The sequence below is a fragment of the Filicampus tigris genome, chromosome 16, assembly GCF_054856515.1.
Source record: "Filicampus tigris isolate MCC_2025a chromosome 16, RoL_Ftig_1.0, whole genome shotgun sequence".
Classification (NCBI taxonomy): domain Eukaryota; kingdom Metazoa; phylum Chordata; class Actinopteri; order Syngnathiformes; family Syngnathidae; genus Filicampus; species Filicampus tigris.
In genome coordinates, this window is record NC_141232.1 from 15,961,069 (window position 1) to 15,986,582 (window position 25,514).

Genomic DNA, 25,514 nt, shown 5'->3' on the forward strand with positions numbered 1-25,514 from the left:
CATGAAATGTCGCTTTGACTCGACCAATCGTAGCCATGCCTACTGGCTCAAGCCTCTGTAAGGCAAAACTCAGGGTGTATATTTAGTATTAGTACTGTTAGCAACCCTGCTAGTAAGGTAGCTGTCAACTGACTTTTGAGTAGTGCAGAACACTTCAAATGTGTAAGGTTGTTGGCTGTTGTCTATAAATATCCTTCGTTTGACAACTTCTTTGTTCCTGAGCACTGTAGTAAACGGCATGTGTCCGTAAGCTGTGTCGTCGAGAGGCAACGACGATGATGTCCTCCGGAGGCAGTGTGCTCAGGGCTGCTGTGACACTGCTGCATAGCCCTAGACCAAGTTGGAGTCCAGGTGAGTTAAAATTATTTTTCTCCCGACTGAAAGTGTATCCAACTAAATTGAAAGGTAGTCCACACATTCCTTTTATTGAAACGTGAACCTTGCAACAACATTTTATTCAAGTGGAATATGAACCAACAACATCTTTAATTCGATTCCCACCATTTGTGACGTAGATTGATGTGCTTGCAAGATTCTTGTGTACATGATGCAATAACTCCACATTGCTGTCATTGTCTTTGTCGTCCAGACTTTAGGGACATCCTTGTACAACAGTGAATAAATATAACAATTAGAAAGAAAATACATACATTAGTTGAGGACTTACTGGTGAGGGGTGCATGGGTAGTAACGCTCTAGACCACAAAGGTCAAAGTCAAGGTCCAGGGGCCAGATCCGGCGCATCACATCATTTAATGTGGCCCGCAAAAGCAACTCACTGTCTACTTCCATGATCCTTGCTACAATCTGTATCAAAATTTTAAATTGCCCTTCCCGATAAATATTCGAAATTTTGCAATAGTTTGGACAGTAATTTAACAAAGTATTATCCTTGATTTCGGATTTCAGAACCATTAATCCATCAATTTGTTGTGTATATGTAATAATCCTATGAGCGATTAAATATTTATTCGGTGTTTCAACGTCATAACGGCCCTCTGAGAGTAACCATAACTACAAAGTAGACCGGTGACAAATATGAGTTTGACATCCCACCTCTAGATTTACTCTGTTACTTTTTATAAGTTTTAGGGTAAATTGTATCTGCCAGAGTAGTTTTAATGCAACATACTTCTCTTTCTTGTACTTGAGTATTTTTGTTCAGAACAAACACTGTTTTTACTCTGTTTGAGCTATGAACCCTGATCTATCTATCTATCTATCTATCTATCTATCTATCTATCTATCTATCTATCTATCTATCTATCTATCATTGTTATTGCGCACACAATGAACTATCTTTCAGTGAACCCTGTAGTATATCTTTTTGAGAGAGACTTGTGTGTCATGACTGCGTTTCACTAATCCAATGTCAACACCAGTGATATTTGACTACATTTCACCTATCAAACTGAGTCAGGCAGTTAGGTACATGAACACAGTCAAATTCTCTGTGGGAAAGAGCAACATTTTCAAAGTAAATCATCTATGTAAAGCAGTTCTACTCAACTGGCGGCCTGGGGGCCAAATCAGGCCCGCCAAGCATGTTGGTCTGGCCCGCGGAAGATTGCAGACGTTCGCCACATGTACATATTCTTATGTTACACACCGCCTGGGAAGGTAGGAGGCGCTGTGGCGTTGTGCAGTGCTCTTTTTTCGGCATACTAGTTTTTACTTTTACTTAAGCCATAGTATTCTAAAGCAACAGTACTACTACTCTTACTTGAGTACAAGTTTTTGCGACTCTACCCATCGCTGCATATCCCCACCCTCTTTGGGCATGGGTTACAGTGTTCTTTTCTTTGTGATCATTCTTTGTTAGTCTTTAATGTGTCTTTTATGAACATAACTTAATGGAAACGCAATTAGAGGAGGCAATGTGGTGGACCTAAGATTAGCTTGCCTCACAGGTCTGAGATTCAGGGATTGGATTTCAGTTCCGACCTCCCCTTCTGGAGTTGCACATTCTGCTGTGCTTGCGTTTGTTTTGTCCATATACTTCAACTTCCTTCCACATAGAATTAAAGAAAACAAAAACAAAACAAACAAAAAAACATGTATGTTGGGTTGATTGAATACTATATATTATTGATGGGCACGGATGTGGTTGTGCAAGATTGTTGTCATACTGTATGTGCCCAGCGATTGGCTCATGATCTGTGCAGGTGTACCCTACCTCTCGCCCAAGTCAGCTGGGATGGGCTTCAGCTCACTCGTGACTTACATGATAACCAGCGCTATAGAAAACAAGTGGATGAATATTTGGAAGGATTCCGTCAAAAATGAAAGAAAACAAAATCTTGATATACTGTATCACATATTGTGGAGGGAAAGTGCCATCAAAATAAGTAATACTTCACCAATTTAAGAAATAAATAAAAGGTGTTCTGTCCCTTTGTAGGGTACCTGTGGTGTCCATGCAGGAACATTTCTGTGAAACCAGGAGACCTCAAACCAAAAACGGTTCCTGCTCGCTACCTGGGCCAACCAAGCTCTTTCACTCATCCGCACCTCATCAAGCACGGTTAGTGTTATTTCTATTCTATTAGTTTATCATTTAAAAAAAAAAGTGTCACCTATCCAGTGGTATTTCTGTTGGAAGAAAAATGTCATCCACCAATAGCTTGAGATACATACCCTTTTACTGTCTAATATGGTATATGACCAATAAATAAATGTCACACTCCAACCACTCTGATAAAGTACATACTGATTTTAAACATCTTAACAGTATTTAAAAAGTGTGCAACCCCACTCATGACGAGGAAGAAACCACCTGAGGTGGGCATTTTACTCAAATTTGCGGGTCCATCAATCGGCAGCCGCCTGCAGCCTGGGTAGCGGGTACCCTTCCGCCATCCATCTCTTTGTCAAGCCGGACCAAATGGTAATCGCCTATCGGTCAGTTATTTCAACTGCACTTCCGTTCCCGTCTACCCCCCCCCACATCAAACAAAAACAAAAAACACGTCATAGTCGAACAGATTGTGCACTGTTATGGAGAGCCAGGACTGTATGGGAATTTTTGGGAGTTCGCTGGAGCACCTCATCCACATAGGCACTCAAGTCAAAGAGCGTGGCCGGACACAATAGTAGAAACCAGTCTGGCTTTACATTTTTGTCATTCAGTGTGGACAGGCAGTCGTAGTAGGGCCAAACGGAAAGCAAAAAAGCAAATGATCTAATTGGTTTACCTCTTCGGTGCAGGGAGTTGCCGTCAAGGTATCGGAATTGTCATCTGTGGCACCATAAGGCCTCCAACCAAATTTTTACTACATATAAAGGTGAAACTGGTCTTTTTTGGATGTCCGCACAAGTTGACCCAATTCATATTTATCCCTCTGAATTTTTGGCTTTGGGAAACAATTAGACTACATCTTTCAAATGTGGACGGTCGTAGTGTCTCGAGTTGTTTCTGCAAGCTCCATAGCAGCAGTGCTTACTCGCATGTTTTTTTTTCTGAGATAAACAGGCAGAAAACAAGCAGTGCTTACAAGAGTCACCTGCGAGCACGCTTCTGTTGATGCTTTTCTGGTTCAAGATGTGACGTCAGGCGGCACGCTATTAGGACCCATTAGCTGACCAAAAACATGCCTAATGTAAAATACATTAATCAAGCAGCAAACTTACCTGCGTCAAACGAAACAATAATCATCAATGTCAGGTTATAGACAATTACATGGACAAGCTAAAATCCACTTCTGCCTATGTTTAGTCCGTCTTTTTTTTTTTTTTTTCCAAGTTTCCATTCCATTTATCGTTTATCGCCTGCAAAATGGGCGTCCGTCATAAACGGACTGGTCTGTCGGTCAGACGGAATGAAATCACCATGTGTATTCTTACTGCTTTTAATGTGTGGTATATCACAACCACAGGAACTCTGCACACTATACACGTAATATCTCCACTGACAATCGGGATTCTCCTTCCCAAAACAAGATACAGTACCGAGATGTGAGAGGCAGCATTTTGCCACAGGGCATCCAGACTTCCAGAAAATACAAGGAAAAGAGAAAAAAAATAGAAGAAGCTAGACTAATCTGGTAACTAAATTGTGATTTCATCCAAACACTTCCATTTGTCATTTTTACTGCAGTAAATGACGTGGAAGACACATTATATAAACACTCAACACAACCAGTTTCTCCTCTGTTTGTATCTAAGCAACAGCACGAGCTTTAGCGAGCTTCTTAATCAGCTATCGTTCCTTGGCTCTGTCTGTCAGCTCTGCTATTTGATTCTCAGGTGAGGTGACGCCTGGCCTGAGCCAAACAGAATATGACCTCCGTCGCCACAGACTGGCTTCACTCATTGAGGCCCAATCGGACAAGCTTGGACCGTCTGCCTCATCCAGCACTCATGTGCTCATCGTTTTGTCTCATCCGACCCGCTACATGACCAATGACATACCTTATCCTTTCCACCAGAACCAGGTGTGCTGGCATTCTTTGATGTACTGTTGAACCTCTGAAGTCAAACTTGGGTCTCCTCCCTTTGTTTAGAAACAATTTGTTCTCATATCTTCTCATATCAGTCTGTCACCATAATTACTAGGGATGTTCCGATCAGGTTTTATGACACGGATACCGATCATGCATGAGTGAGATCGGCCGATACTGATACAGATTCCGATCGCATGGAATACCTGTATATTTTTCCATTTATTTATGGTGACTGCTATTATGCAATATTATCTGAAAAAAAAACAGCCATATTATTGCTGTAATTTTGACAAAAATCTATATATATTTTAAAAAGCATGAAGAAATACAAAACCGTTGCTGGCACAATACAACAATTGCTCAGTCACAAAGATAACTGAAAAACTTAAATTTACCAGTAAGTTAATAACACAGTTTTTAACAAATCAAAATAATCAGCAGTCTCAAAAGACTTAATTATGCAAAAAGTCAAATGAATAACATGCCACCTAAACATTGCATAGTTCAGAATATAATGAAAGTAGAAAAAATAGTCACATACAGGGCGCAACACTGCTCGCAGACTGGTCTCTCATGGCTGTAGGCTGCGAAGCATGAGCTGCGGGTGATCGCCAATAAAAGGCTTTGATCGAATATGCCGATCACGTATTTTTTCACAAAAACCGGCCGATCATTATCGGTGCCCGATCGATCGGAGCATCCCTAATAATTACTCAATTAAGAGTGCGGGCAATGTTAACAAAAGGCCTAAAAAAGTCATAGTGACTTTTATATTAAAACATAAAAAAATGAATCATTCTTAACATCACTGACAAAGACGCAATACAAAGGTGATTTCCTTTGCACGTGCACCAAACTCATTCCACAAATGCTTTTCTTCCTCATCACCCAAGCATTGAAAAAGAAAGTGAAAAGAAATATATGATGGTCCCTGAACAGGTCTTGTGACATACACGAGGACGAGCACAATATGCTCATGTCCGACATCTTGTCAAGCATGACTGCAGTCCAAAGATTTGTGCAACGTTAGAGATGTATTTTTCGTTATTATATGGTCTGAAACCTTTGACTTTGGAGGTTCTGTTTCAGCCATATTCAAATATGAGACTTTTAAATATACACTGAACAAAAATATGAACACAACACTTTTGTTTTTGCTCCCATTTTTCGTCTAAAACTTTTTACTACCTTCACAAATGGCAATTTCGCTCAAATATTGTTCACAAATCTGTCAGAAGTGTAATAATATACATTGCAGTAACTTTCAAATATGAGCCTCAAAATTAGCTTTTGACAATCAACCCCTTGCAAAACTTTGCCCAGGACTTCCTCTACCTGTGTGGCATCTTGGAGCCTGACAGCGCTTTGATTCTGTATGGGAAAGGGCGACCAGACCGGGCCATCTTGTTTGTTCCTCGCAGAAACCCAGGCAGGGAATTGTGGGATGGACCGCGATCAGGGAAGGATGGAGCTGCTGCTTTGACTGGCATAGAGAGGGTTCATAGCACAGAAGAACTTGGTGTGGTGCTCAAAAGCCTGAAAGGTGGGTAGAGTGTTAAGATGCAGGTCATTCCCTCGGACATTTACATCATCTTAAATTCTTTTTCAAGAGAATGTTTGATGGGATTTTGCATTCCATACTGTTGGAAGTGCCAGGACACCGCTGAAGTTAAAAAACGATTTGTAACAGTTTGAACTGTAAATATACCACAAATAAGGATCACAGAAGACGCAATTTCAAAGTTGTCTTACCTTTAAAATTAAATAACTTACTGATGAGCTTTTTAATAGCCAGAGCAAAAACACAAGCATGCAGCAAAGACTCTACATAACTTCTATTTACAATCCAGGCTAAATTTAGCTCCTGCACAATATAAAAAGATCTTAAACAGTTGGGATGTACCATTCCTTCACACCAATTATTATTTTCCTATTACTCAGGGCTTTGGTGGCATCTTAGGCCATTACAGAAAAAATACAGGTATACGGCCAAAAGCTGCAACTAGGTGAAAAATACTCAGCTATATTTATCATTTTATTTGTGCCTGTGGCTAAAAAGGGAAGCATTATAAAGTCTTTCTGGAACCAAACTGGAACCATGAAAGTTCATGTTCATGCGGCCAATGAATGGGGATACAATTTCAGCCTTTCAAATATCACCATATGCATCCTGAAGAACATTGCAGAGGATGCATGATGATCATTTTAAAACCTGGTGGCGAGATTTTAAAATGCCCCTTTATTGGCATGAAAATAAAAGTCCAGGTTTATCAGCCCACCCTTTTCTCACTTTGTATTCTGCACGGACTGAGAAATATCCCTACAGCGGCCTTGGCAATCTTCTTTTTCCTTGAAAACCGTACCATGTGTTTTGTCATTCAATATAGGAAAAAAATGGTTTTGTTTACCACAGTTGGCTAAAAGTACACTTCTTAACTGTAGGGGGAGCTCTGGACCAAAACCACACAGCTACCCTATTATCTCCTGCTGCTTTGAACTGAACTGATGAAGGTGTTGATTTTGAATCATTCTGTGAAAAATGAAGCCGCTTAACTCCAGCCTTTCCTTTCTACTGCCATGTTCCTTTAGGCTCTGCGCTGTGGTATGATAATTCTCATCCATCCAACCCTCGACTCCACCAAGCACATGTGAGTCCGGTCCTGGAGGCGGGGCCAATGCCACGCCCTCTAAGTCCCCTCATTCATTCACTCAGGGCTCTTAAGAGCTCATCGGAGGTGGCCCTCATGCAGGAGGCAGGCCGCATCACAGCGCAGGTGGGTGTTTCATGAAATACAAATATGAGCTGTTATAGTTGCAGGTAATTCTCATTTGTGGGAAGTGTTTCAAACGTTCAAGATGTTAAAGCGGAAGTCAACCCAAACATATTTTTTTCAAGAATATGTTCCCAGCAGGCCCACTAGTTGAAACACGGCATTCTGATTAATTTTGCGTTTGTGGAATATAAATTTAGCACCAAAATGCACTCGTTTTTAGCCATCACTGGGGGTGGCCATTTTGTCTTCTGTCGACTGAAAATGACTTCACAACTGCTCACAACGACCAATCACGGCTGACCTGTTTTCTGAATCTGAGCCGTGATTGGTCATTTTGAGCAGTTGTGATGTCATTTTCAGTCGACAGAAGACAAAATGTCCGCCCCAGAGATGGCTAAAAACGAGTGGTTTAACACTTATTCCGCAAACGCAATATTTATCAAAATGCTGTGTTTCAACTAGTGGACCTGCTGGGAACATATTCTTGAAAAAAATATGTTTGGGTTGACTTCCTTTTTAATGTGCTTTTAACAATTAGTCACTTCTGCTTCTGTTGCACTTTTCATTCAGTTTTTAATCAATCACTCCAATCCAATTTGACTTTCAGGCTTTTAGGAGGACGATGGCTCTATCTCATGGAGATGTGGATGAATCTGTGCTCTTTGCTAAGGTAGCTTGGCAAACTAAAGTGCTTTCATCAAACTGTTTTAGCTGTTGATCAAAGTGGAAGTCAATCCCAAAAAATTCCTTACAAGAATAGGTTGTATGCAGGCCCACTAGTCAAAACACGGCATTGTGATTAATATTGCGTTTGGGGAATACGAGTTAAGCAGGAAAATCCACGTGTTTTTGTCCATCTCAGGTGGTGGCCATTTTGCCACTTCCTGTTGACTGAAAATGACATCACAATCATGGCTCAGCTTCAGAAAACAGCTGAGCCGTGATTGGTTGTTCCCTGAGCCCTGAGCAACTGTGATGTCATTTTCAGTTGACAGCAAGTGACAAAATGGCCTCCCTCTAGTGGATGTTGCTGCTTAACTCATATTCCACAACTGCAATATTAATCAAAATGCCATGTTTAGACTCAGTGAAGGCACATTGAACATATTACAAATCATTTTTGGGGTTGACTTCCACTTTAAGTCAGTTAAGCCCCAGTTGTAATGTTGCAATTTACAACTTGATGCAAAGAGTGCACAGCTTTACACACAGTGTTGAAGAAATCATATCAATGTAATTTTAGCATGCCCCATCTAAGGCATGGCTCTAAGAAATAGGGCAACATACAGTACAGTCATCATGGGCAGTTCTCCTGGCCCATACCCTAAAGCAAGAGGCTACCGGCAGTCAAATCATCGGCACTGGTGAATGTGGCAAGACAAGTAAATCTTCCATCGTCCAATTCAACCATAACCAAACAGAAAAAAATCCAGTTACTTAAGTCTGTTTGTTCGAACGTTTTTCCCTAATACTGCTTGAATATATCACATTTACCATAAATTTGCAGTTTGATTTTGAGAACCGGATCCATGGTGCTAATTTCCTGGCCTATCCGCCTGTGGTTGCTGGAGGGAATCGTGCCAATACTCTGCACTACATCAACAACAACCAAATCATTAAGGTAAGGTCCAGGTAACAGTGGAACCTGCCTATGCAGAAATGCTTTAAAAAAGAGAGTCTGCCGGGCCATTTATTCAGCATGATGACACAATCATCTTGATCATCACCTCTGTCTGTCTCTTTCCTATGCTTGACTCTTTTACAATCTTGATTCATTATAAATTAGGCCCAGAAGCTAACGCCGGCTAAAATGAGTAAAAACAGAATTCTCTGGAAAGTCTCCTTAAAAACGGGAAGTAGCCCAATGAGGAGAAGGCAGATGATTGTAATATACTGTTAGCTAAAAGAAAGAAAAGGAAATGTTGTACCAGGAGCCCGACTGAATGGGTTATCAAGGGTGATTCACACGCTCCGAGCCCACTCGGTATTATGCTGTAACTGGGCATCTAATGAGGCTATGATGCCTTCAAAACTGCTTTTCCACGTGAACAGAAAGATCAAGACACCCGCTGTGTTTGTGTTTGAGTGACTCGTATTCATTATGCACTTTATTATGCTTTTTTATTTGGGCATATAGGTTTTTTTGCAGGAAGCTGTTCCATGGTGCATAAAAAGGAGATGGCTGCTTTATATGAGTCAACCTTTGTTGTTCTCCCTCAGGACGGCGAAATGGTGCTTCTCGATGGCGGTTGTGAATATTTTGGTTATGCCAGTGATGTAACCCGAACGTGGCCAGTAAATGGGAAGTAAGTTGATCATTTCAAATTAAAAGTAAACATTTTCCTGTTATCGGCATCTCATTCTGCCACATGCCTCCCCCCTCCTGCCAGATTTACCGCTCCCCAGGCAGAACTGTATGAAGCCGTCCTGGAGGTCCAGCTCTCTTGTTTGTCTCTGTGCTCCCCAGGTGTCAGTCTCGACCACATTTACAGTACCATGCTGGCACTGTTGGCAAGACAGCTCAAGCGTCTCGGCATCGTCAAGGCCGGTACCAGCGATGCTGATGTGCTAAAGGTAATGAAACTTTTTAAGATGTCATTTTTAATGCATGGTCAAATCATGCTGAGTGCAGCTGTGTCACCTCAAGGCCATTTCGGGATGATGAAGTACTCAAATGTTTAGGGTGAAAAGTAGAGGTGAGCATCTCTACAATGAAAGATGATTCCTTACAAATCTTGATGCATGGGGTGCAATTCGATTCAAGGACGGTTTGATTTTTAAGTGGAACGATTAGATTTGTTTTGATTCAGTGGGATTTCGATTCGGTATGGTACGGCTCAATTCGGAAAGTATGATGCAATTAATTTTTTGTCATTTTACACACATATGAATGAATTTTGTTAGTACTGTAAATGTAGCATTTCCTTCAAAGATACATCTCTGTTCTATGAGAAGCAGACACATGGAAAAAGTAACAAATAAAAACTTTAATAAACAAAGAATCAAAGTAACACAGAAACTGGGGACCAGGCGTGCCAGCGGCTGAGCTCTCGGGACTTGGGGCTGTGAAAGAACAAAAAAAGGAATGAGTCCAAACATAAAGCAATGGGGAAACCCAGGAAAGAGCTCTCAAAACAAAGTAATTAACTGAAAATCACAAGTACAAGCTAGGAGTAAGACCAAAGTTCAACTGAGAGTAATAATAACTGAGCACGAGGAAACAACTCGAGATAATGTTTTGCCAGCAGAAGGTGAAAACAACCTGTTTACTAGACGTTGTGGCGTGGAGTGGAAGTCTGACCGTAAGCTAAATACTTTAATCTGACATTTGAACACAATTATAAACAAACATTTTTCGATATTTTCTCAATTCAAACATCAACTGACAAGTGAGTAATGCTACATAATGCTGCATTGGTGGCATCACTTAAGTGTGCCTTTGCCAAACAATCAGAGTGCTTTGATGTCATGGTTACGATCTTTGCATCTGGAGACTGTAATATTATTCTGTGTGTTATCTGGGGTTATTGTTTCTTTCTTTAACATTAAAGTGCAATTACGGCTTTTTCTCCATTCAATAGCAATTTGTCAGAGAATTTAAGATATTCTTGTTGGGAGAACTAAAATAATCCGTATTTCACAGGCTTTCAGAATGAGTCTTACTTTTTCCTTCTCAGGGTTGTATCATCATCATCATCATTATTAAGAAATTGTCAATGGTATTTCAGATTGCTACAGAGTTGAGCCACTAATAATAAGTTACTACCGTACAGAATAACCCAAGGCCTTTTCTTATCCTCTTCCCAGGCTGCAAGACTGTACTGCCCCCATCATGTTGGGCATTACTTAGGTATGGATGTCCATGACACTCCAGAACTGTCCCGTTCACAACCCCTACAGTCTGGAATGACCATCACCATAGAACCAGGTAAAAGCACAACAATAGGAACTTCCTACTTTGTTCTTCTTTGGGATATCTCAAAGCCTCGATAGACCAATCCCACGTTGGCCAACTGTGAAACACGGCATTTACCCCATGTGGCGTCGGGCCGGCTGTTGGTACGTCACGCTAGTAAAATACACTGCAACAACAGACAGCGACGCTGACCATTAAAGCGACACTTGGATGAGCTTAACATTGGCACTTATGTAATAGGTTTGCATGTAAAAATGACATCAGTACTAAAATGCCCACCTCAAGACTCTGTAGTGATTTAAGGACTTTTTTTTTTGTGATTAGATTTGACAAATTGGCCTGCCCCCTTTTGGAGCTCAGCTTGTTATTTTTCCAGTCTCAGAGGTCTACGTCACAGGGGGGAGGAGGCAAGCGTGGTAATATTTCTCGCTTTGTCGGTTCTGTTGTCTAAAACGGCGACCGATCACCAACAAAATGCACATGCACATTACTACTCTTGACCCTTCAACCTGTGAAAGTATAAAAGTGTTTTGCACAATAGTTTGGATCTATTGACATAAAACGTGATCTCATCATGATCACCTCCACAAAATGAAAAATACCGTGGCGATCGCTTCTCCACTTACACAGGCTGACGCGGACAAGAGCATGAATGCGCACACGAACCCCAACCCCGGTTATATTTTGGATATTTAGCAACGCTAAACTCGTGTCAACGCTTGGGAGGCAGACAGCGACTGGCAGCGGGCAAGCAATCAGGCAAGCATGGATCTTTATCCATCTATCTATAAGCAATGAAAGTACAATGATTTCCAATGGAGAGTTTGTAATCCGTCCCCCCAGTGACTCCGACCGAACAAGGATAAAACGGTAAGGGGCGCGGCCATTTTCCTCATTAAAAAGAGGCGTTACTTATTTCCTAATTTGTCTCAAATTTATTGATAAAATAGAAAATGACAACTCTTTTCATTTTCCCGATCAAAACATATATAAAATGAACTTGTTAGTGAAAACGTGGCCATCCGGGCCCAACCATCCCTTTATAGTACAGTACCTTCTGCCCATGTGTTAGATGTAATACCCTTCCATACCATCGGCGGCGGTAGTCACTATTTCTCATGGTTTGAAAAATCCAACTGGAAAGCTATTGGCCGGGGGCGGATTATAAAAACGTTAACAATGCATTCAGCAATATTATTCGCTCACGATGAACTCCCATGCGAAGTAAACACTCACGTTCCTGACACGGTATTGTGTAATACTTAAATTGTCAAACCTCGCTCTTGTACTTGTAAGAAGATTAAGACAGCAAAGGCGTGCTCACTGTTTATTCGCATTTGTCACTTCCTGTTGGTGCTCCGAGCGCTGATTTAAATCAATCAATCAATCAAATTTTATTTATATAGCACTTTTTACACATGAAATGCAACTCAAAGTGGTGAACATTAAAAATGTCACAAAACAGCATAAAAAGAGAGCTCGCTCCCGCCTTCCCTCCCTCCCTCGCAGAATAAACAAAGACGGACATCCACAAGCACACCTGCACTCACTCACATACACACACACATACACACACACACACACACCCCCACGCACACACACACACACACACACCCACACACACACATACAGTATAACCTTAAAAAAGAGACATGGCAAGGCACAGAGAAACTATATGAGGAAAGAGTACCCAGGGGGATCTCGTCCACGCTGCCTGGCGCGGAGGCCCCCCTTGAGGAAACACTGGAGGTAAAACCTGGATAAAGCTAAAAGAAAATGACAACGAAGCTAAAAAGACAAAGCAATAAAAGAAGCTAAGAACGATAAAACAGTAAGATTGAATAAAAATAGTAAGCGACTAAGAATAATTATTTAAAAGTCAAACAAAAGAGGTATGTCTTGAGCTTCCCCTTAAAAATATCAACAGTCTCTGCAGACCTGACGTCCTCTGGCAGGCTATTCCAAAGTTGAGGACCAAAATGGCTGAATGCAGCCTCGCCATGCGTTTGTTCCTCACCCTAGGAATAATTAAAAGGCTGGCGCCAGAGGACCTCAGGATCCGCGAAGGTTGGTATGGTAAAGTCAGATAAATAAGATGGCTCAAGACCATTAAGACATTTATAAACTAATAAAAGTACCTTAAAATTGATCCTGAAACACACGAGGAGCCATTGCAGCAATTTTAAAACTGGTGTAATGTGCTCCCGCCCTCTGGTTCTCGTCAGCACCCGAGCGGCTGAGTTACAATAATCTAAATGACATGATACAAAAGCATGCATCAGCACCTCCGTGTTAGCCTGAGAGAGAAACAGGTGGACTTTGGCAATATTCTTAAGATGACAAAAAACGATCTCGGTTACATTTTTAATGTGAGGAATAAAACTGAGCTCAGAGTCAAAAATGATGCCCAGGTTCTTTACACATTCAGAGGGTTTAAAATCTAGTCATTTTGGTAAAAATTTCTCTCTCTGGCCTTCATGGCCGATAACTAAAACCTTGGTTTTGTCCTGATTGAGCTGTAGGAAATTCTCTGCCATCCATGACTTAATATTTAAAATACAATTTAAAAGGGTGTCAATAGGTCCTGTGTCATCAGGAGACACTCTAATGTACAGCTGTGTGTCATCAGCGTAACTGTGAAAGCTGATGCCGTGTCTTCTGACGTCCCCAAGGGGAAGCATATAAAGATGAAAAAGTATTGGACCTGAAATTGAACTTGGGGAACCCCACATTTAATTTCATGGGTTTTGGAGGAAAAAGTATCCATGCTTACGAAGAAACTTCTGTCTGTGAGGTAGGAGTAAAAGCAGTACCGGAGATGCCCACCAGGTTTTATGTCTGTTTAATAAAATTTGGTGATCTACTCTATCAAAAGCGGTGGTTAGGTCCAGTAGCACCAAGACTGTGAGTTTTTTCACGTCTGCAATATACCTGGTATAATTTAAAATCCTGAAAAGGGCTGTCTCTGTACTGTGGTTCATCCTAAAACCAGATTGATATTTCTCTAAAATTTTGTTTGTACTTAAAAAATAATTTAACTGGAGAAAGACCAGTTTTTCTAAAATCTTACTTAAAAATGGTAAGTTGGATACTGGTCTGTAATTGTTAAAAACGCTGGCGCCCAGTTTGCTCTTCTTCAAAAGGGGCTTCACCACCGCCGTTTTAAAAGCCGTGGGGAAGACACCCGTCTGAAGAGAGCAATTGGCTATATTTAAAATCTTCTCAAAAAATCCATAAAATGTCTTTAGAAGAGATGTTGGATTTACCTGGGAGAAAACTCGACCAAGTGTCCTTGCATCAACCAAGGCAAAACTTTCCAGTGTTTCCTCAGGTAAAAATGACTGTCCAGGTGTATTAAAATTTATGTTTTGACAGGCTAAAAGACTGGACCTTATGTTGTTGATTTTACTTCTGAAGTGGTCTGCAAAGTCCTCACAGGTTGTTGGTCTGTTGGTCTCTGTGGGTGCACTGTAAGTTCACTTTTCTTCCACCTCCTCTGAAGCGTGTGCCGAGTAATGTAGATGAGTGGTTCTTGAACGGTGGGTCGATTCGCGCGTTGATGACGTACGTGGTGACGTTTGAAGCCCCGCTAAGCAGGTGTACCACGTGACTGATTCAGGAAATGATTCACTAGATTTGAGTATACAGTAGTTCGAAATAAAAGCAGCAGTGAAATGCTTCCAAATCTATACAAACTTGCGATCTCATATCTATGCACCCGTGCTTCATCAGTACCATGTGAAAGAGTTTTTTTAAAAGCAGATGAAATTCTCTGCAAAAAAAGAAACCTCCTGCGTCCAAAAACTTATTTTTTAAAACTTAAAAAAATATTGTTTTTAAATAAAAATGAAACATTGTATTTTACCTCCTTATTTCACATTTTCAATTGTTGCATAAGCGCAAACATATACAAAGTAACACAGAACACTCTTCAAATAATATTTTTGGGATTTGGAGCATGAACTCGACCGTTTTATTGCAAGCACCAAGCATGTTATACATTTTTCTGTCCACACGATGGCGTAGTCGAGGAAATGAATCATCTTGAAGCCCCTACTTGTGTGAAGTATTTCCCTGCAGGGCTTGACTTCTTTATGGCGCTTCATTTTGCCGTCACCATTTTTTGATGTCTTGACTCCATCATCTCTCCACAGGGGTATAGTCTTTATTCTAATAGTTTAAGTTAAAAGTTGAGCTGCTAAATCTAATGAAGAGTTAAGATTCCTGTTAAAATTGTCAACAATAAAATCATATGGTGCAGGTAAAATGTTAGCAGGAGTGTTCCTTAAAATGTCAATAAAATTTGCAGCCACCTCAGAAGATGGGTAGCGTTTCCTCACTGTTCTCATCGGGTCTGCTTGATGATTAAAACAGGCGATATTAAAATTAGTGTTGTTCCGATACCACTTTTTGGCCCCGATACCGATTCCGCTACCAGGCTGTGCAGTATCTCCCGATGCCGATACTGTACCGATACCTCACCGTTTGAAAAAAATCCAAAATAAGCGCAATTTTTTTTGTAATTCTAAAGGATTGCACTCACTTGGATGTAAAATTATTCATATTTAAATCATCACTTGCGAAGTATCTGGAGTAACATGTCCACACAAAATGCATATGTTGAATAAACAGCCTATTTTCATAGCTCTTCGTGCTTGTGAGAGTGAGACATGGGATACATACTGTATTCACATGAATGTACATTTGTGATAAAGCAAGGTGCAGCATTTGAACTTCTAAAATATATTCAGTGATTCAAACCGACACCCTAATGCGTGACGTCATATTTGTATGCTGCCAGAGGGGCAGGCGGTCGAGTGAGTGAGATAACAGAAGTCCGTTATGTGCTTCTAAAAATGGTTAACACCTGTGCTGTTTATGGTTGCTCTAATCGGTCAACAAGAGATTTTATTTTGTGATACCGGCATTGATTCAAATTAACCGGAGGCAAAAACGAAGTTGTTTGAAAGCAGACGCGCACAACGGCTGTCAAATCTTCAACGTGACACACCATCACAACATACAAGGTTATGATCTGATGACTTTATATCAGTTATTGTTTTATTTTTACTTTTCATTCAAGATTTACTTCGCACTGCTGTTCAACATTAATCTGTTAATTATGTAGGTATACAAATTTCATATACGTTGATGGAACATTATAGAACATTTTGCTGAGCGATGTGTTCTAAACAAACTCGTCTCTTTGTTAGCAGTTAGCAAGCTAGGGCGAGCTCGAAAAGCTTCGACGGGTCATAAAGACGAGTTTATCTGGACACAAACCATTTCATGAAAGACGTTTTACACCATTAAACTATTGATCGATGTACTGTGTCAAACAAAAGCAAATTACTTTGCTACAAGACAAAGATCCAGCCGACATGCCCCCAAAGTAATTGCAGGCTCTTGATAGCATCAAAGTCCCCCCAAACAACTGCCTCCAATGTGGCAATGTATGTCCTTATATCGACCTTTTTCACCAAACTAGACATAAGTAGACGGATGACCAATAACGCTAATAATAGATAAGGCTTCGCCTCATATTTTCCTTCCGCATGCGGCTCTCAAATATGCGCGCTGCGTTCAAATAATACCAGTATCGATAACCAGCATCTGTGTTTTATTTGTTAGTACCGGCCGATCCAATACCAGCGTTTTAATGCGGTATCGGGATACCAGTATCGGTATCGGAACAACACTAATTAAAATACACACAAAAATGGTCTGACACAGCCAGGTCAACAACAGAGGACACACCAACAGACAGGCCATAGGTTATGACCAGATCCAGGGTGTGACCTCTGTTGTGAGTTGGCTGTGAAACATGCTGTTTAAAATCCATAAAGTTTTAAAAATTTCTGGACAGTGGGTCCGAGGTGTCATCAACATGTACATTAAAAATCGCCGGTTATTAAAATTTTGTTGTAAGTGGAGTATAAGATTGATAAAAATTCTGAAAACTCACCAATAAAAGAAGTGGAATGGTGGGGAGGTCTGTAAATAGTGACACAGATAATTGGAGGACTGCTAAAAACAAATGCATGGTGTTCAAATAATAAATACCTGTTAAAAATGATCTCCTTTGAGATGAGACTATTTTTAAAAATTGACGCAGTCCCACCTGCTATTTTTACACCCCGGGAAGAAAATAAACAGTTAAAATTCGGTGGGCAAGCCTCTGTGAGAATAACTGGAGCATCTGTACCAAGCCATGTCTCAGATAAAAGAATACCTTGTAGTAGAGGTCGACAATATATATCGTCATCGATATCATCGTCAATTTTACATAATCGAGTAAACTTCCTCGAAAAGCATAACGAGTCAGTCGATGGCCGCAAAGTATGAGCAATTGCTGAAATCCTCATTCGGATAATCAGGGTGCATTGACGGCAGAGGAGGAGGAAGTGATAATCATTTGCCGAATCAGCGGGCAGGACCCAGTCACGTGACTCTGTGACACTTCATCACAAGTCACATATCAAATGCATTTTTTCCCATTCTGATTGCTGTAGTAGTTGGGAGTGCTACACCAGTACTTACTGCAGCTCAAAATCCATCCATCCATCCATTATCTCCCGCTTATCCGAAGTCGGGTCGCGGAGGCAGCAGCTTTAGCAGGGAAGCCCAGACTTCCCTCTCCCCAGCAACATCTTCCAGCTCTTCCGGAAGGATCCCAAGGTGTTCCCAGGTAAACCGGGAGACATAGTCTCTCCAGCGTGTTCTGGGTCGTCCTCGGGGTCTCCTGCTGGTGGGACATGCCCCGAACACCTCACCAGGGAGGCGTCCAGGAGGCATCCTAATCAGATGCCCGACCCACCTCAACTGGCTCCTCTCAACGCGGAGGAGCAGCGGCTCGACTCTGAGTCCCTCCCGGATGGCCGAACTTCTCACCCTATCTCTTAAGGGAGAGCCCGGACACCCTGCGAAGGAAACCCATTTCGGCTGCTTGTATCCGAGATCTTGTTCTTTCGGTCATGACCCACAGCTCATGACCATAGGCAACCAATTCAGGGTGTCCCCCGCCTACTGCCCAAAGACAGCTGGGATAGGCTCCAGCACGCCCCGCGACCCTTGTGAGGAGAAGCGGTATGGATAATGAATGAATGAATATCATTATGTTTTGCAGAAGCTGTATTTAGCAATTTAAAAGAGATGTTGTTCACAAACGCCGTGAGAGTAGGAACGTAGATCGACCGGTAAATTGAGAGCTTCGCCTTTCGGCTGAGCTCCTTCTTCACCACGACAGACCGATACAGGGTCCGCATCACAGCAGACGCTGCGCCGATCCGCCTGTCGATCTCCTGTTCCATCTTACCCTCACTCGTGAACAAGACCCCAAGATACTTGAACTCCTCCACTTGGGGCAGAATCCCATCCCCGACCCGGAGAGGGCACGCCACCCTTTTCCGACTGAGGACCATGGTCTCAGATTTGGAGGTGCTGATTTTCATTCCGACCGTTTCACACTCGGCTGCGAACCGCTCCAGCGAGAGCTGGAGATCGCGGCTTGAAGAAGCCAACAGTACCACATCATCTGCAAAAAGCAGAGATGCAATACTGAGGCCACAGAAACCGGACCCCCTCGACACCTCGGCTGCGGCTAGAAATTCTGTCCATGAAAGTTATGAACAGAATCGGTGACAAAGGGCAGCCTTGGCGGAGTCCAACCCTCATTGGAAATGAATCCGACTTACTGCCGGCAATGCGGACCAAACTCTGACATCGGTGGTACAGGGACTGGACAGCCCTTATCAGGGGGTTCGGTACCCCGTACTCCCGAAGCACCCCCCACAGAACTCCCCGAGGGACACGGTCGAACGCCTTCTCCAAGTCCACAAAACACATGTAGACTGGTTGGGCGAACTCCCATGCACCCTCGAGGACCCTGCTGAGGGTGTAGAGCTGGTCCACTGTTCCACGGCCGGAACGAAGACCACATTGCTCCTCCTGAATCCGAGATTCGACCTTCCGACGGACCCTCCTCTCCAGCACCCCTGAACAGATCTTGCCGGGGAGGCTGAGGAGTGTGATCCCTCTGTAATTGGAGCACACCCTCCGGTCCCCCTTCTTAAAAAGGGGGACCACCACCCCGGTCTGCCAATCCAGAGGCACTGTCCCCGATGTCCACGCGATGTTGTAGAGACGTATCAATCATGACAGCCCCTCAACATCCAGAGCCTTTATGAACTCCGGGCGGATCTCATACACCCCCGGGGCTTTGCCACCGAGGAGCTTTCTGACTACCTCGGTTACTTCAACCCCAGAGATAGGAGAGCCCACCTCCGAGTCTCCAGGCTCTGCTTCCTCAGTGGAAGGCGTGTCGGTGGAATTGAGGAGGTCTTCGAAGTATTCTCCCCACCGACCCACAACGTCCCGAGTTGAGGTCAGCAGCACCCCATCTCCACTATAAACAGTGTTAATGGTGCACTGCTTCCCTCTCCTGAGACGTCGGATGATGGACCAGAATTTCCTCGAAGCCGTCCGGAAGTCATTTTCCATGGCCTCCCCGAACTCCTCCCACACAGTTTTTGCCTCAACAACCGCCAGAGCTGCATTCCGCTTGCAGCGGAGTGTTGGAAAAGTTCTGCCGGAGGTGGGAGTTGAAACTCCTTCTGACAAGGGATTCTGCCAGACGTTCCCAGCAAACCCTCACAATACGTTTGGGTCTGCCAAGTCGGACCGGCATCTTCCCCCACCATCGGAGCCAACTCACCACCAGATGGTGATCAGTTGACAGCTCCGCCCCTCTCTTCACCCGAGTGTCCAAAACATGCGGCCGCAAGTCCGATGATACGACTACAAAGTCGATCATCGAACTGCGGCCTAGGGTATCCTGGTGCTACAAGTGCACATATGGACACCCTTATGTTTGAACATGGTGTTCGTTATGGACAATCCGTGATGGGCACAGAAGTCCAGTAACCGAACACCGCTCAGGTTCAGATCGAGGAAGCCGTTCCTCCCAATCACACCTCTCCAGGTCTCACTGTCATTGCCCACGTGAGCATTGAAGTCCCCCAGCAGAACGATGGAGTCCCCAGGTGGAGCGCCCTCCAGCACACCCTCCAAGGACTCCAAAAAGGGTGGGTACTCTGCACTGCTGTTTGGTGCATAAGCACAAACAACAGTCAGGACCCATCCCCCCACCCTCAGGCGGAGGGAGGCTACCCTCTCGTCCACTGGGGTAAACCCCAATGTACAGGCGCCAAGCCGGGGGGCAATAAGTATGCCCACACCTGCTCGGCGCCCTGGGCAACTCCAGAGTGGAAGAGTGTCCAACCCCTCTCGAGAGGACTGGGACCAGAACCCAAGCTGTGTGTGGAGGTGAGCTTGACTATATCTAGTCGGAACCTCTCAGCCTCACACACCAGCTCAGGCTCCTTCCCTGCCAGAGAGGTGACATTCCATGTCCCAAGAGCTAGTTTTTGTTGCCGGGGATCGGACGGTCCCTGTCTTCTGTCGCCGCCCAGCTCACATGGCACCGGACCCCTTTGGCCCCTCCCACCAGTGGTGAGCCCATGGGAAGGGTTTTGGAGGCAGCTCAAAATGTCACATCATTATGGAATAACAGCAGAGACATTTAAATGACATAAATACAGTATTCCCAAAAATCAATGTAAGTCAATATTGTCGTAGAATATCATTATGTTGGGCGGCACGGTGGTCGACTGGTTAGCACGTCCGCCTCACAGTTCAGAGGTCGTGGGTTCGATCCCGGCCCCGGCCTCCCTGTGTGGAGCTTGCATGTTCTCCCCGTGCCTGCGTGGGTTTCCTCCGGGTACTCCGGTTTCCTCCCACATTCCAAAAACATGCATGGTAAGTTGATTGGACTCTCTAAATTGCCCCTAGGTGTGATTGTGAGTGCGGATGTTTGTCTCTGTGTGCCCTGCGATTGGCTGGCAACCAATTCAGGGTGTCCCCCGCCTACTGCCCAAAGACAGCTGGGATAGGCTCCAGCACGCCCCGCGACCCTTGTGAGGAGAAGCGGTATGGATAATGAATGAATGAATATTATTATGTTTTGCAGAAGCTTTTATTTAGCAATTTAAAAGAGATGTTGTTCACAAACGCCGTCTACCCACAATTGGTCTGTGAAGCAAGTGCAGATTTATATTTATATTTATATTTTTTGTATAATATCGTCAAATTATCATTATCGAGTTTTTGGAAAAAATATCAAGATTTTTTTTTTTGCCCATATCGCCCACCCCTTCCTTGTAGGTTTTTGTCTAAAATCAAGTCATTTATAATAAAAGTTTTGTTTAGAAGGGAGCGCACGTTCAGCACAGCCAGGTTAATGTTTGTGCTGGACGTGCGCTCATGGTCGTACGGGTGATGAGTATTGACATATATAAGATTGTCACTGTTAAAACCACACTGTTTGTGAGTGCGTAGGAAGCGTTTGCCTGTTATTGTCTGAATTAAAAAGTTGTCCGATGGGGGTGTTGATGATAACTGGGGCCTGCAGGGAGAGCTGATGAGAGTAGTGAGATCGTTATTGCAGTGGGTAGAGGTAGAAGATGAAGAGGGGAGAACGTGTGCAGAGCGATTGGTTAACAGAAGTCACCTGGGGGTGACTTGGGGGATTTGCTAGCTAACAGCCAATCAGAGTGACCAAATGTCACGACTCGCGACGCCAATCCAACATGCGTAAACGCCCACCAGACGCTTCCTGATGGGTTACGACGCTACGACGGTGGTCACTACACCAATCAGACGGCGTAATCAGACGCTTCACGACCTCCGACGTCGGATTGGTTTACCTAGGCCTTAACAGCTTTTTCCTTTTTTTTTTTCATCTAAATCTTAACAGAATGAACAGAGTTTTGGAGGCTTGAAATGCACACCATTGAAAACAGCTCCTAGATCTGTTTTCAAATGTGTAAATTTTTTCAAAAAGACAGCACTTAAATCATGTCCGTCAGAACACTGAAAACGGGAACATGAATGTATTTGGAGCTGCTCGATTATGAAAAAAATATTAATCACAATTAATAAATGAAATCAGGATTATTAAAAACGGTCATTTATTTTTTGGTACAAAACAAGAAAATGTTTTAATGTAAAAAATATGAGGACAAATACATTTCATCAAAACACTGTAAGTTCCTTTTGGACAAACCAAAATGTATCCAAATTATGATAAAATAAAAAGGTGCAAATGTATACATTCGAGTATGATTTCCTTGTGTAAACAAACAGTGCGTTAGATATAAATGCATTGCCCAGAATGCATATCACAACTATTTTTTTATTTTTATTTTTTTTTATGATATTTGTTGGCCCTTGTGTTTGGCAAACTTTATAGAGAAGATTATCATTAATACCTCAAAGATTTCTACAAAAATCACTTTTGCTTTTAGGGTCAAATAAAGTGACTTTGGTGTCCTCTTCAGAATTAGTCTGTCAACATGAAAATGTATTAGAATAATGAAACTCCAAGGTCTTACAATAAGTGATCAAACCATTGCACACATACCAGTACAATATTAAGTCTCTAAAAATGCGTTGTCTTCATTTTATCTTTATTTTATTTTTCAGAATTTGATGTACATGATTTTGGCATGTCCCACGCACTGCGCTGCTAACAATAGTGTGTGTAATAATAGTGTTAAATGATAGCAAATCAACATGTTTTCATGGCTTTTCTGTCCACAGCAAGTAATTTAATTTTAAAAAAATAAGTAATTTTGAAATTTTATATTCTATTTTTGTAATCACATTGAACATTTTTCACGTCCCTGAAAATGATGTGCTCTCTGTCATTATGGGGTAACTTCCCCTTTAACAACCCCTCTGATGTTTTCAGTGACATTACTGGCAGCATTCTGTCTTTGTTCAATGGAGGCTGAAACCGTGCAGAATAAATACTTACACTTATATTTTGTAATTGTTACGTATGTAGTTGGATGTGGTCAAGCTTAACGTGTCCACTCTGTCATAGTGAAACCTCAACGGATATAAAAATGTTTCCGAAATTTGAAATCGTGCTGCTAATTGAAGGTAATTATTTTTTATTAAAGCTTGGCCAATATGCATTTCTAACAGCATGACATCCCTTAATGAATTTAAAGTTGAATGGAAACTCTCAACTTTCTTTAATTAATGAAATGGAGACATCTCAAAGTAGCAATCCCACTCACACACTGAAGCCACACTTATTTCTCTGTTTCTCTTCCCTCAGGGTTGTATATTGGAGAGGAAAACGAGCAGGCCCCTGAGTGTTTCCGCGGCATGGGCATCAGGATCGAGGATGACGTGCTGATTCGGGACAAGGGGGGGCCCTTAATTTTATCCTCTGACGCCCCAAAGACCATTGCTGATGTAGAGCTGGCCTGTGCCCAAAGGTAGGGCAGGAGGAGACATGGCAGTGATGGTAGGCATTCATTATTCTCCACTTTGTAGCTGTCTCCATGGTGATGGAAGATGGGGACATGCCATAGGACATAGGACATTGTGCTCTCATCACAATGACCAATTTTAAAGAAAGAAGAAAGGAAAGATTAGTTACAGCCTGAGTATATTGGCAAACCAGCAAAACCTCAATGACTTCTAAAAACTTAATTTGGGATGTAGATTTTTCTGGAGTATATTTAGACACATCCACTCTCTAAAAATGATCAAATGATCTCAATCTTTTACCATGTGAAATCGACTGCATTGTTATGGTGCTGTCAGTGTGTTAAACCCAACACGAACTTCGAATGCAAGCCTAAAAATGTTAATCCGCACATTGTGTCATGTACATGTCTTCACGTGCATCCTGCAGTGTTGCATATACTTGTCAGAGAACTGCATGGTTGCTATCATCTCGTAACTCTTGCTAATCACGCTACATTGATTCACATTACTGAACATGCTCAATGCGAAGCTGTTCTGTGCTGCTGGATAATCCCGTATCCTGCATAGGCCTGCAAGGATAGCCCATATCATGCCAGGAGAATGAGTGTCTGTATTTGGTCCGGCCCATTTTTAAAAAAAATTATTATGCTTATATATGTAATTAAAAAATATTGCTTCTGGTCTTTCAAATAATAAATGTGTTTGACTCACATGAACTTTAATATGATGTGACATTTGTTGCTCTTATGCATAGTTCCTGATGTTAAAATAAATAATAATGAATGTTAGGAAGATATTTATAATTCTATTTCCACTATTTTAGAACCATGTATTTATCTTTGTTTTGAAAATGTATTGTTTGGCTTCAATGATTACCCATGTGTGAATAAAGAAATATTTTACAGTAATCTTACCATAGTGTTGGCCAAATGGCATATACATAAATGGAAATATAATAGAGACCAACTTTTTATGTTTTTAAATGAAGTCAAACAATATATTAAAACTATTGAACAATGCACAAATGTAAAAGGACAGAAGACTGCATGTATGTGCTCTTTATAATGTTTTCGCAGTATAGTTTTCTTGGTTACTTATTTTGTCTTGCCCTGGCTGTTGTTTTTGTATTTCCAAAGTTATATTTAAAAAAAAACAAAATAACAATAAATACATAAATAAAAGTAGTGGCAGATGCCTAATGGTGGAAAGGAAATGCAACGTCACTTCCGCTTATGCCCCGACTATATATGGAATCATTTCCTAAAGTCAAACCATAATTCATAAAATATTTTTCCTTTTCGTGGTGGACTTTGTACGATGTCTGTGCTATTTATTTATTTGTTTATTTATTTACTGTACTGGGTTGTCTGTTATTGGTGATTTTACTGATTTAATTATTACTTTACTATTTATATTGATCACATTAAGTCTCTTTGGACCTGAAGACCTTAAGATGTTGTGTCAGCTGCCTGCACCTGCATTTGCACTTTATCTCAGGACTCCAATAGACCTGCTGCTGCTACAGTTTCTGATTCCACGGCCTCGTGGAAGTATTTCTTAATGATGATGACTATTATTATTATTATCATCATTATTATTATCATTGTTATTATCATTATTATTATGTGTCCTGCAATTGGCTGGCAACCAGTTCACCCCCCGTGTAACCAGTGTACCCCGCCTGCTGCCCAAAGACAGCTGGGATAGGCTCCGGCACGTGCAACCCTCTTGAGGATAAGCAGTTCAGATAATGGATGTTGGGATGGATATTATTGTACTTTTTTTTCCATTTTAAATTTTTTACTTGTACTGGTTTGACTATTATTGTGTTTTTTTTTTTTTTACTATGACTTTATTGTTGTGCATAAAGTGTCTTCGGTCCTAAAGAGTTTGGTATTTGGTTGTTTGCTTTTATACTCTAATAAAGTGTATATTGAGCAGTGAGCACTAACACAGAGGAGTTGTTCATAAACACAAACGATGCGGTGGAATCAGAAACTGCAAGAGCAGCAGGTCGATTGGCATCCCGAAATAAAGTGT

At 42.0% G+C, this 25,514-nt stretch overlaps 1 protein-coding gene across 1 annotated transcript; it reads left to right on the forward strand.

The window, feature by feature from the left end:
* The first annotated feature begins 72 nt into the window (after nucleotides 1-72).
* Nucleotides 73-24,196, forward strand: xpnpep3 (X-prolyl aminopeptidase 3, mitochondrial). Its single transcript, XM_086056377.1, has 11 exons — nucleotides 73-351; nucleotides 2,402-2,524; nucleotides 4,246-4,433; nucleotides 5,766-5,985; nucleotides 7,032-7,216; nucleotides 7,824-7,886; nucleotides 8,724-8,837; nucleotides 9,437-9,522; nucleotides 9,607-9,790; nucleotides 11,024-11,144; nucleotides 23,317-24,196. Exons 1-11 carry the CDS (start codon nucleotides 276-278, stop codon nucleotides 23,481-23,483), a joined length of 1,527 nt encoding a protein of 508 aa, XP_085912503.1. The 5' UTR covers nucleotides 73-275; the 3' UTR covers nucleotides 23,484-24,196.
* The last annotated feature ends 1,318 nt before the right edge of the window (nucleotides 24,197-25,514 follow it).